Here is a 12,989-nt window from a genome sequence, read left to right as displayed (position 1 = left end):
AAGCAAGCTTTTCACTATGGGAAATATTTGCAAAGAAGACAGCTGGGTTCTAGCATGACACAGCTGGGCTGTTTCCTCTGGTTTATGTAGAGAATAGTTCACTGCCAAAGCCGAGGCAAGAAAAGTTCACCCGGGCCATTCCAGAGGGCTTTTGCTGGCACATTTTTAACAGAACAATGGAGCTGGCCACCAGGTTTATGTGAATAGCGACTATACAGAAGGAAGATACCTGCTTTCTGTAAGAGGAATTCCTGGAACAGAAATCATTGGCTCACTGGGCTGAAAAGTATACTGCCAAATTGTTTCCAGGAAAAAAAACAAAAAACCAAAAAACTCATTATTAACTCTTAATAAAATGTCATCATCACTGAAGATTTTAAAGATATACAGTTGGTTTCTTAAGAAATATTCCTCAAGAATGGATCCCTACATTTGTGTGCTATAAGGCTTTTCAGGTGTGATACTCTTCCTACGTATTTTGTAACTATTTTCTACTGGGGAGAAGAGTGACTTACAAAGTCATTGTAGATTCCCTGTGATATACAACACTGCTGTAAGTGTGCTCCAGCCTTCCTGCTGCTGCTGCCTGAGGGAGTAGTTGTTATTATGGTCCTGATTTTAAGTAATATTTTATATCTTTGAACCATCCCAGTAAGTGAAGCTGAAGCTTGCCTGAGGTACAGCAGGGATTTGAACTCTGGTGTATAAACATTCATGTGTAGGGCCAGCTCTTGATCCTCTAGCCAAAATGAAGCAAAAATAAAATCTTTATGTCTAAAATATTAAAAATCTTGTATAACAATGTTATTAAGAATGTTTATTCAGCAGGTGAGGAACTTGCCTTCAACTGAAAAATTTGAAATCTTTAAATATTAAGCTAACAAAACCTTTCCTTTCTAAACCAGTGATCTTTCTTTAGTCTTTTATCACGTTTAATTATCATGTAGGCTAAGCTGTCTTAATATAACATATGCCATATATGTATATTTACATATATATGTATATATTAAATATAATATATAAATATATTATTATACTAATTATAATTACTATTATATTTAACAATTATTTGATAATTATTATGTGTTATTAATAATATAATCTCTATATATTATTATATATATATGTAGAGAGAGAGGTTTGCCACTGAAAACCTACCTAGCAAACACCAATGGCTTTCCTCAGCAAGAAAATCTGTCTTAAAATTTAGAGATTACTTACTTATAACCCACATATTAGGTAGTCAAGCAAAGATGGAGAGAAAGGAAAGAGAGAAGGAAGACATTTCCACTTTGAGGTTTTCCATAATTCCATACCCTGTTCAGTTCAGTTCAGTTCAGTTGCTCAGTCACGTCTGACTCTTTGAGACCCCACGAATCGCAGCACACCAGGCCTCGCTGTCCATCACCAACTCCCAGAGTTCACTCAGACTCACATCCATCAAGTCAGTGATGCCATCCAGCCATCTCATCCTCTGTCGTCCCCTTCTCCTCCTGCCCCCAATCCCTCCCAACATCAGAGTCTTTTCCAATGAGTCAACTCTTCGCATGAGGTGGCCAAAGTACTGGAGTTTCAGCTTTAGCAACATTCCTTCCAAAGAAATCCCAGAGCTGATCTCCTTCAGAATGGACTGGTTGGATCTCCTTGTAAGGTTTATCATTTTCAGATGATCACTTTCTTCTTTCCATTGTTGATTATCTTGATCCCTATGACATGAACCAATAACACAGTGGGGGAAAAGTTACTCAAAGCACCTTTCTATCTGAGTGCAAGCTATTAAGGCATCTCTTCTTATCGAGATAAGTTGTTGGTATCTTGTAAATCAGTTACCAAAATCTGTAGAGTTTGGAGCTCACTCCAAACCATCAGTCTAGGATCTTGTGAGTTGTGCCCTCCCTCTCCTCCGCAGGATTCTAAAAGTCTTACCAGATCATCCTGAAACATAGGACACTACTGTTTTTAACCATCAAATTTCACTCAAATGTCATCTGTTTCATGAAGCCTTTCTTAAGATCAATATCCCCTCCAATTCTGACTCCACAGACAGAGTTTGATTTACAGCTCTTGTTTCCCAAACAACCTGCTGTACAGCATCTACTTTATAGGATTTATTACTCCATATTATAATTAACAGTGTTAGATCTTTCTAACTGTTTAGATATGGACCCCCTAAGATTAATCTCCCTAAGTCAAAGTGGTTCTCGATGAATACTTGTTGAATGAATGTATGAGTGGATTAAAATAGGTCACTTGCCTGTTCTAAAATTTTATGTAGCTGATCCCCTGAAGGACATAGTAGATTGAGAAAATTTTATACATAGATTTTATAAAAAAGGAGAAACACTAACTGAAGCAACATGATTCAGTTTGAACTGCAGTCTGAAAGACTCATTTTTTTATTTCAAGCATGTTCTTTGCCCGCCAAAGAAGTTCTGGCATATTCCATCAGTAGGTAAATTACAAATCTGGCAAGTTTGCATTTACAAGTCATGTTTAGCTATTATTGTCCTCCTATCCATGATGGGATGAGGGGAGAAACCATAGAAATCTCGGAAATGTCATAAACTATAAAAAGTCAGTTTGTAGATTATGAGCTGGAGAAAACAATGTTGCTAGTTAGATGCAGGCCAGGAAGCCATCAAGCACCCACCAGCAAGCCAATTTAGGAAAAAAAAAAAAAAAATCATGAAACAATTTCTTCTCTCAGTTTGAGAACAGCACCTTTTCCAGGAGGTTTGTTATGTAACGAAAATCTGCTTTCACTTTCTGGGGGCTGGCCAAGACTGACAAGGGAAGTGCCAGCCTAGGGAAAGAAAGACTGTTCTTTTGATATTGCCAGCCATTACCAGATATGGGAGTGCAAAAAAAGCCAATTCTCCAAAGATTTATAGTTATGTCTAGCTTGTTGACTCAAGCAGTTTGGAAAATCTTCAGAGATATAGTTTATTCGAACTAACTCAGACTCCAAGTCTATGGAGAGGGGAAAAAAAACAGAAATAATATGTACACACTCTTCAAGTCAAATACTTTTGACCTTAAATTTACATAGCTTCTCAAGTGAAAAAAAAATGCACTAACCAAAATACATAGTCCTGCTTAAGATGTGACAGTTCATTGTGTTGCAAATAAATTTATGATTATTGTTCAATTATTTCTCTTGGCTCGCATAGGCAATACAGTAGGGAACCACCATGGTTTTATGTAAGTTAAAAGAAGTATTGAATCCCCAATCTCAGAGAATCCTTGAAACAAGTCACATAGGACCCTTGGCACTATAATTACATTTTCACTATATTCTCAGAATTTATATTATATCATACTTGCAATGGTATGAAACTATATGGAAAAGCGTTGTTATGAGGCCAAAGAAATATTAGTTCAGCACATAAAAACAATAAAACAAATATTGTTGAGTATCCCATATGTGCCAGGCTCTTTCCTAGATGCTTGTAATAGGCTGTTGAATAAAGTAAACAAGGTTCCAAGGTCTTTCCTTATGTTCTGTGAAGAGAAGACAGGTAATGAGTAAATAAATAAATACAAATAATAAATTGCAAAGAATAAAGAAGAAACTATAAGAGGAGGGGGAGTGAAAAGCAGCAGCATTTTTTGAGTACAAATGTTTATTTCAACAAGCACATACCCAGAAAAATCTATCTTCCTTTAAGATGAATACTTTGACCATTTGGAAAATAGGTCTCGTGATTGTATGTGTAATTCGATTAGATGTATTCAAAACTGTAACTGCTGCTGCTGCTGCTTAGTCGCATCAGTCGTGTCTGACAGTAAATTAGATTAGCTCTATGGTGGAAAACTATGCAATGGCTGGAACAGTTGTGTCTGACTCTGTGTAACCCCCATAGATGGCAGCCCACCAGGCTCCTCCATCCCCGGGATTTTCCAGGCAAGAACACTGGAGTGGGTTGCCATTTCCTTCTCCAATGCAAGAAAGTGAAAAGTGAAAGTGAAGTCACTCAGTCGTGTCTAACTCTTAGCGACCCCATGAACCGCAGCCTACCAGGCTCCTCCGTCCATGGGATTTCCCAGGCAGGAGTGCTGGAGTGGGGTGCCATTGCCTTCTCTGTCAAACCTTTAAAGGGTTTTAGTAATGAGCCTATAGCTTCAGAGACTGAATGGGAAGACACTTGGTCCACCTGCTCATAAATCACTGCTTTGTACACCCTGACTTTGGAAGCATGTGATTTTTGTGCCCAGATTGTTGCTATGATAAGTACTAAACTGATGTTTTTCAACAATCTTTCAGTGTTTGTGGGGCAGATTAAATACATACTTCATTTACCATTTAGCCCTGGCAGCCTAAAGAAGCTCTCCTAATGGATTTGTATGTACTGTGGTCTTTCATGGACTCTTACAACTTAAGAACTTGATGAAGCATTTAATTGATTCTAGTGAGCCAGTGCAACTGTCTAGATCCAAATAATCCTTGTCTTGCATTTATTTAAAGTTACAATAGCCATCAGGCTTCCCAGGTGGTGCTAGTGGAAAAGAACCCACCTACCAATGCAGGAGACATAAGAGATACGGGTTCTATCCCTGGATCAGGAAGATCCCCTAGAGGAGGGCATGGCAACCCACTCCAGTGTTCTTGCCTGGAGAGTCACATGGACAGAGAAGCCTAGTGCACTACAGTCCATGGGTCACAAAGAGTCAGACATGACTGAAGGACTTAGCACACATGTAATCAAGATCACTGTCAAATACATTCTCTAGGGACTTCCACTGTTATGTACAACACAACCTCACATCTCATGCAACTTACTATAGATGGGAACTCTGTTTATTATTTCCGAATATTATCTGCACAGACTTTAAAAACACATTTCCCACCAGCTTCCATCCCATTAGGAAGCAGGTTGGAGCACATGGACACTGCTAGGCTCCTCTGTTCTGACTTCCTCACACCAGGGCCCTGGCCACAGTCCCTGCACAGACTTTTCATATAAAATAAAACAGTGTGCTCATATGATCCCTGTGATGTACAGATCTGTCACCCTTATTTTGACTTCTCACAATTTTAATGATCATGTTCCAGACTACAAGATGAGTTGCTGGAAGAAATGTATGTTAAATCTGTGAAGGCTGCTCGTTAAAGAAACAAAACCCTTATTTTTTTTTTTTAATACAGTTTAGAAATTATGTACCAGTTTTAAAAAGTTTTAAAAAGCAACCAGGAGGACGCTCAAAAACTATTGCCTCTCATAGTTCAAAAAGTAGGGAATAATCCCAAGTGGCTTGGTTGTGTGGAAATCATTAGCATTTGGTTTAGGTATGTATTCTAAGATTTTCCTTACTGATAATACTTCATACCCTGTCTAAGGACACTGATAGATGATTCCAAATGGAGAAGGCAGTTGGGGCAAGTCATATAGCATAATTTTTTATGAAAGTTAAACAAGTAAGAGATTTGAATTACTGTAACGAATCAAATAGGACTTCCCTGGTGGCTCAGATGGTAAAGAATCCCACTCAGTGCAGGATACCCGGGTTCAATCTCTGGGTCAGGAAGATCCCCTGGAGAAGAGAATGGCTAACCACTCCTTAGTCTTGCCTGGAAAATTCCATGGACAGAGGAGCCTGGTGGGAACTGAGTGACTAGCACTTAATGAATCTAAATCTATAAATGTATCTAAATATGTATCATCCTCTCCCACCATGGCATCAACTCAATAGAAGTTGAGAACAGGGGAGTAAATAGTAGTTGAAATTGAATCCTGTGAATGATTAATTAAAGGCAGAGTAGGTTATTAATTCAAAGGTACAATAGTGATTCCTTTAAATGTATAACAATTTTAAGGTTATAATCATAATTTCCTGAAATTTAAACAAGTATGTATTTAAATGACTAGCTATTCCTTTATTGCTCTGGTCCAGGTAATAAGTATTTAATAAATAATAATTCTACAGCAACCTGAAATGCTCACTAAAATGTAGTTATTTAGTGACTTAAAATTATTAAACTGATTGAACATGCTTCTTTTTTAAACAATTGATTTTTAAGTTACATTTATAAATAAAAATGTTAAAGGATTTTGAAATATGTTATGTAGAAAAGAAGTAGATGTCTAGAATAGTCATTTTAACTAATTTTACTTTTTTCTATGCAAGTGCATAGAATATAGGACATATAAGACATGATGCTTTGTCATTTAGAAAGTTCACTGGAGTTCTTCCTAGATGTGCACATGTGCCATTTATACACAAACTGTTGTTGGGACCCAGATGGTCTTACGACGTCTGAAACATTACCATTCTTCTCTGTTCCTGCCACCCAGAGTAGAAACATTACCTTTCTCTTCCTTTATAGCTTATCCCAATGGTCCCCAGATTCATCCCAAACCCTTCCTTAGAAACACATCTTATTTTGGAGGCTGAGCTAACCAATATCTCCATTTCTTTTGTTTTATGTTGAGGTTATTAATAGTGATTCTTTATTATAAATAGCACCACAACAAATAACTTTGTGCATAAACTATCCTTCATGGTTTGCTTTAAAAGAAATGAACACAAAATTAATCTCTGATGATTTTGAACCCTAAAGGCATACCTGTTTGGACATGTGTTCCTCATGTAAAAGGAGAAAGGAAAACATGGGAATATTTGTCTTCTCTTAATTACTTATCTATCTTCCTCCCTATGTAAATTTTAAGTTTCTTGAGGTGAAGGATTATGTTAGGAAATTTTTGCATTTCCTGTGAGTCCAGAATTATTCCCTCCCTAATTCTCAGTAAAAGTTTGAAGTCTTGAACTGAATATGCAAGACTGAATGTTCAGCATAGGAACACCTGCTTTTGCCTCCACAAGCTACAGTGCATGTGAGGATTTTCATTGGCTCTTTCTACACACAACATCTGTTGCCAACAGGTGATGCATTTTGGGGAGAAGAACCTTGCCAGAGGGATTTTCTCTCACTAGCATCCTCTTTCCAGATGTTTCTTTACCATAGTATCCTGAATTATGAGGCCCCAGAAGGTGGTTGCAATCACTAGACTGACAGTTAACACCTGGAATTCAATAGTATTCCCCCACCACAGAATTTCCCATAGTTAAATGTTAAACCTAAGCTTATTGCTACGAGATTTGGCTGTTTTTCTGTGAAATTAAATATTGTGCTTAGTATTAGTTTATCACTACTTATGTTTACCGTTTTGACTATAAGTACATGTGTAAAAATTAAAATAAACTATTTTAAGATCAAATAAAATTTGAGAAAATCATTTTATTTAGAGGCTAGAATGAATGTCTTATGGCACTCCATAACTTCTCTTAAATATTTTTACCTCTGTCCAAAGTTAAATTAGTTATATGTTTGAAATAAATAAACGAGTCAGACAAAACTGATATCGCTGTACTTCATTAAGAAGGAAAGTATCACAAAACTTTTTCTTTGTTTAATAGTAGACATTGGTATATATGTATATATACACATGTAAAGCTAGTGGAGGTGATGGAATTCCAGTTGAGCTATTTCAAATCCTAAAAGATGATGCTGTGAAGGTGCTGCACTCAATATGCCAGCAAATTTGGAAAACTCAGCAGTGGCCACAGGACTGGAAAAGATCAGTTTTCATTCCAATCCCAAAGAAAGGCAATGCCAAAGAATGCTCAAACTACCACACAGTTGCACTTATTTCACACGCTAGTAAAGTAATGCTCAAAATTCTCCAAACCAGACTTCAGCAATACATGAACCATGAACTTCCAGATGTTCAAGCTGATTTTCCAAAAGGCAAAGGAACCAGAGATCCAATTGCCAACATCTGTTGGATCATCAAAAAAGCAAGAGAGTTCCAGAAAAACATCTGTTTCTGCTTTATTGACATGCCAAAACCTTTGACTATGTGGATCACAATAAACTGACCTGCCTCTTGAGAAACCTGTATGCAGCTCATGAAGCAACAGTTAGAACTGGACATGGAACAACAGACTGGTTCCAAATAGGAAAAGGAGTATGTCAAGGCTGTCTGTATATTGTAACCCTGCTTATTTAACTTATGTGCAGAGTACTTCATGAGAAATGCTGGGCTGGAAGAAGCACAAGCTGGAATCAAGATTGCCAGGAGAAAGTCAATAACCTCAGATATGCAGATGACACCACCGTTATGGCAGAAAGTGAAGAGGAACTAAAGAGCCTCTTAATGAAAGTAAAATAGGAGAGTGGAAAGTTGGCTTAAAGCTCAACATTCAGAAAACAAAGATCATGGCATCTGATCACATCACTTCAGGGGAAATAGATGGGAAACAGTGGAAACAATGTCAGACTTTATATTTTGGGGCTCCAAAATCACTGCAGATGGTGATTGCGGCCATGAAATTAAAAGATGCTTACTCCTTGGAAGGAAAGTTATGATCAACCTAGATAGCATATTCAAAAGCAGAGACATTACTTTGCTAACAAAGGTCCGTCTAGTCAAGGCTATGTGTTTTCCAGTGGTCAGGTATGGATGTGAGAGTTGGACTGTGAAGAAAGCTGAGCACAGAAGAATTGATGCTTTTGAACTGTGGTGTTGGAGAAGACTCTTGAGAGTCCCTTGGACTGCAAGGAGATCCAACCAGTCCATCCTAAAGGAGATCAATCCTGAGTGTTCTTTGGAAGGAATGATGCTAAAGCTGAAACTCCAGTACTTTGGCCACCTCATGTGAAGAGTTGACTCATTGGAAAACACTCTGATACTGGGAGGGATTGGGGGCAGGAGGAGAAGGGGACAACAGAGGATGAGATGGCTGGATGGCATCACTGACTCGATGGACATGAGTTTGAGTGAACTCTGGGAGCTGGTGATGGACAGGGAGGCCTGGTGTGCTGCGATTCATGGGGTCGCAAAGAGTCGGACACGACTGAGTGACTGAAGTGAACTGAACTGAAATATATGCATATATAAAACATATATACACACACATCCATGTGTATACGGTGGAGAAGGCAATGGCACCCCACTCCAGTACTCTTGCCTGGAAACTCCCATGAATGGAGGAGCCTGGTAGGCTGCAGTGCATGGGGTCGCTAAGAGTCGGACACCACTGAGTGACTTCACTTTCACTTCTCACTTTCACGCATTGGAGAAGGAAATGGCAATCCACTCCAGTGTTCTTGCCTGGAGAATCCCAGGGACGGGGGAGCCTGGTGGGCTGCAGTCTATGGGGTCACACAGAGTCAGATACGACTGACATGACGGTAGCAGCAGCAGTATGTGTATATACCCATGTATATCATAGTTTGTATTAAACTGATACCTACATCCATCTTTCCAAAGGATATTTTTTATTTAATGCTGTAATTTTATTAAATCTTCAGTTCAGCAGTAAGTCTTACACATTTGCCTCTACTTTGTTCCTAAGGTATTTTAATATCTTTATTTCTGTTCTGTTTCAGTTAAGTTAAAAAGAGTCTTCTGTTTGGAATGGTTTTTATTTTTTCCTTATTTGCATGAGAAGAGTTCACTGAAGAAGTTAATCATAATATGTTTTTTAATTTTTATATCTACTGTTTAATTCAATATGTTGCCATGTTTAAAAGTACATGAAGAAAATTCAGCCTCAAACAGATAATGTAGCTGGAAAAGGGAGTAGTATTTTAGTAGCCTTTTCAGATAACGGTGGATATTCTTTGATAAAACACTTAAATTCTACAAGTAGTAATTTCTTAAAGGTTAGTTGCATTGTGTAATCAGAAACTTTATCAATGAACTCTGCAGGCTCCGTTAGATTGAAAACCATTGACTTCTCTTATACTTTGAAAGAATCTTTCACCCATATGTAGTATTGTAACCTTATGATGTAACTTTGAAATGCATTGGATATTTGGAAAATATTAATATTATTAGCTCACTGAGTTTTAAATGCCAATTAAAGTATATCATTTAGAAACAGTTGCAACAGTATATCACTTAAGAATAAACCTTTTCCTCAGTCATATCTGGGCTTTCCTGATGGCTCCCACGGTAAAGCGTCTGCCCTCAATGTGGGAGACCTGGGTTCGATTCCTGGGTCGGGAAAGTCCCCTGGAGAAGGAAATGGCAATCCACTCCAGCACTTTTGCCTGGAAAATCCCATGGACGGAGGAGCCTCATAGGCTACAGTCCATGGGGTCACAAAGAGTCGGACACGACTGAGCGACTTCACTTCACTTCACTTCAATCATATCACCACTTATATATAGTCAAATACTTTGTATTTGTAATCTAATCCTCCCAGGTTTTCTTGTAGCAGAGTTTGGGTTCTGTTAACAAATCAAAGATGATATTCAAAGTAATTTAATTTATCCCTATGATAGATTATAGATACTGGTTTTCAAAATAGCTATGAAAACACATCTCTTGCCAAAAGAAACCATAAGAATGGAACAATGTGGAAAAATCCACTACAAAAGTATGTTTTTATAATAGTGATCAATATAATGAATTTCCATTTATTTAGCTTTGATCTGAAGCTTCAACATATTATAAGTTTTATGTAGTAAACCAAAACTGGCACAGGGCATTCATTGTATACCATCAAAGTGGTAAAATTTGGAAATTTTAAGGCGTGGGAAAGAGCAATAGTGAAATTAAGTTCAAACAGCAAATATGCATTTTAAAGCATATAATAATAATATCTAACAACAATTCCAGGAACTTTTCTAAACCCTTTAAGATATGTTAACTTATTAATTCTCACAGCAGCTACATGGGGTTTATACTAATATAATCTGCAGCTTTCAGATGAAGAAGTCAGGCTGAGATAAGACAGATAGCCTGCAGAGGACGCAGGATTCATATCCATACTGTTTAAGGATTAAATGCGATCATTTGCTGTATGAGAGAATACCGACATCCTGGAAGTCAATTTAGGTATTTTTTCTATCCAACATTCCCAAGGTTTATTCCTGGGTCACTGCTTGTGTCACCTTCTCTAATAAAAGTTTCCATAGCTTAATATATCAGGAAGAAAAATGAAGCACAATATTTCCCTTTTCACTATCATAGACCTACAGAGCAACAGGTCATAACAAATGTTCCAAGAAATCTCAACATAAAGAGACCTATTTCAACCAATTTCCATTCATTGCTGACAAGAAAATACATATTGAACATATCTTTCACAGCCCTTAGAATTTGTGTTCAGAACCTAAAATGATCAGAAAGTCCAGTCCTGCTCTTTGGCAGATGAGAAAATTGAGGCCCCAATTGCCTTTGTGAACTTGAAAACATATATCCTAATTCTATGTTTTACCACACTTAGTTCATAAATCAGCATATAGGTATAGCTGTCCTGCTATTTTAAATTTCTTCTGCTACTGCTGCTACTGCTAAGTCGCCTCAGTCGTGTCCAACTCTGTGCAACCCCATAGACCGCAGCCCACCAGGCTCCCCCATCCCTGGCAAGAACACCAGAGTACGTTGCCATTTCCTTCTCCAATGCATGAAAGTGAAAAGTGAAAGTGAAGTCACTCAGTCATGTCCGACTTCTAGCGACCCCATGGACTGCAGCCTACCAGGCTCCTCTGTCCATGGCATTTTCCAGGCTAGGGTACTGGAGTGGGTTGCCATTTCCTTCTCTATTAAATTTCTTCTGCTACTGCTACTGCTAAGTCGCTTCAGTCGTGTCCGACTCTGTGCGACCCCATAGACGGCAGCCCACCAGGCTCCCCCGTCCCTGGGATTCTCCAGGCAAGAATACTGCAGTGGGTTGCCATTTCCTTCTCCAATGCATGAAAGTGAAAAGTGAAAGTGAAGTCGCTCAGTCGTATCCAACTCTGTGCGACCCCATGGACTGCAGCCTATCAGGGTCCTCTGCCCATGGGATTTTCCAGGCAAGAGTACTGGAGTGGGTTGCCATTGCCTTCTCCAAATTTCTTCTAGATTTCCATTTTTTTTAAAATATTTTTAACCGGAAAACCATCATTATAGTGAAGTATATAGATGGAACAGACAGATGACTATATTCTAGTTTACTTAGTACAAAGTATTCATAATAACATTTAAACAACATATAAACTTTTGTTATTAAATATATAATTTATCCTAAAATATTTCATAGATAAATACTAGAGAAATTTAAAACCAATCAAAGAGTCGGAAAAAAAAAAAAACCACTCAGATAATCTTGAAGATCTAGAGAATCCATTGTTTAGGTTATGATCCTGAGCTATAAGTTCATTTCACCACCGTAGTTTGTTTGCTTGATAACATGGAGTTAATCATATGTAGTTCAACAGACAGTTATATATACATATTTTTTTTTCTGACCATTGCATGTTTTGCCATTTCAGTTCCTCCGAAGATTTATGACATCTCAAGCGATATGACCATCAATGAAGGAACCAATGTCACCCTTACTTGTTTGGCCACTGGGAAACCAGAGCCTTCCATTTCTTGGCGGCACATCTCTCCATCAGGTAAAACGGAAATGCATCAGTGTTGTTCGTGCTGTTCAGTATCCTCCTGCAACCTCTCTTGTTCAAAACTTAAGCATCAGCTAATGTTTCATATCTTTTCCATGAGGTAGACAGGATGCATATTTTTATGCTTATTTTTTATACCCAAATATCTGCAGTTCACAAAAGTTAAATGAACATTTTCTGTCACAGCCCAGAGTAGACCCTAGGTTTCTTGATGCCTGGGCAAGGTTACTCTCACAGTAGTATACTGGATAATCACACATCTATAGACAAAAGGCTCACATGGAAAATGTCACAAGAGAAATATCTTCATTTAAATGTGTAAGGCTTTTATTCAATTGGCATTCTCATGTTAATAGGCCCGTGCGAACTGCTGAGGTAATCAGGGGAGAATGAAATTATACAAATTATGAGGTTGCTGGGTCTGATTTCCAACTGCAGTTCAGAATCAAGGATTTGGCAGTTAGCATTAAATTTTGACTGATGAGGAATCAAAAATCCTTGTTAAAGATCACATAGCTAGGTGAGATTAAGGGATATAACATGTTTATTAGTGGCTTGTGCTTTTGAAACAGGGCACATCCTCCTAAAG

At 38.0% G+C, this 12,989-nt stretch overlaps 1 protein-coding gene across 1 annotated transcript in view; it reads left to right on the top strand.

Moving 5' to 3' along the window:
* Nucleotides 1–12,989, top strand: part of NEGR1 (neuronal growth regulator 1) — a 1,013,490-nt gene that overhangs the window by 592,542 nt on the left and 407,959 nt on the right. The window contains exon 3 of the mRNA XM_018045513.1: nucleotides 12,269–12,394. Within this exon, the coding sequence (XP_017901002.1) occupies nucleotides 12,269–12,394 (126 nt within the window). The remainder of the gene's footprint in view (nucleotides 1–12,268; nucleotides 12,395–12,989) is intronic.

Source organism: Capra hircus, chromosome 3 (genome assembly GCF_001704415.2).
Source record: "Capra hircus breed San Clemente chromosome 3, ASM170441v1, whole genome shotgun sequence".
Lineage (NCBI taxonomy): Eukaryota > Metazoa > Chordata > Mammalia > Artiodactyla > Bovidae > Capra > Capra hircus.
This window is presented reverse-complemented; position numbering and strand designations above follow the sequence as displayed.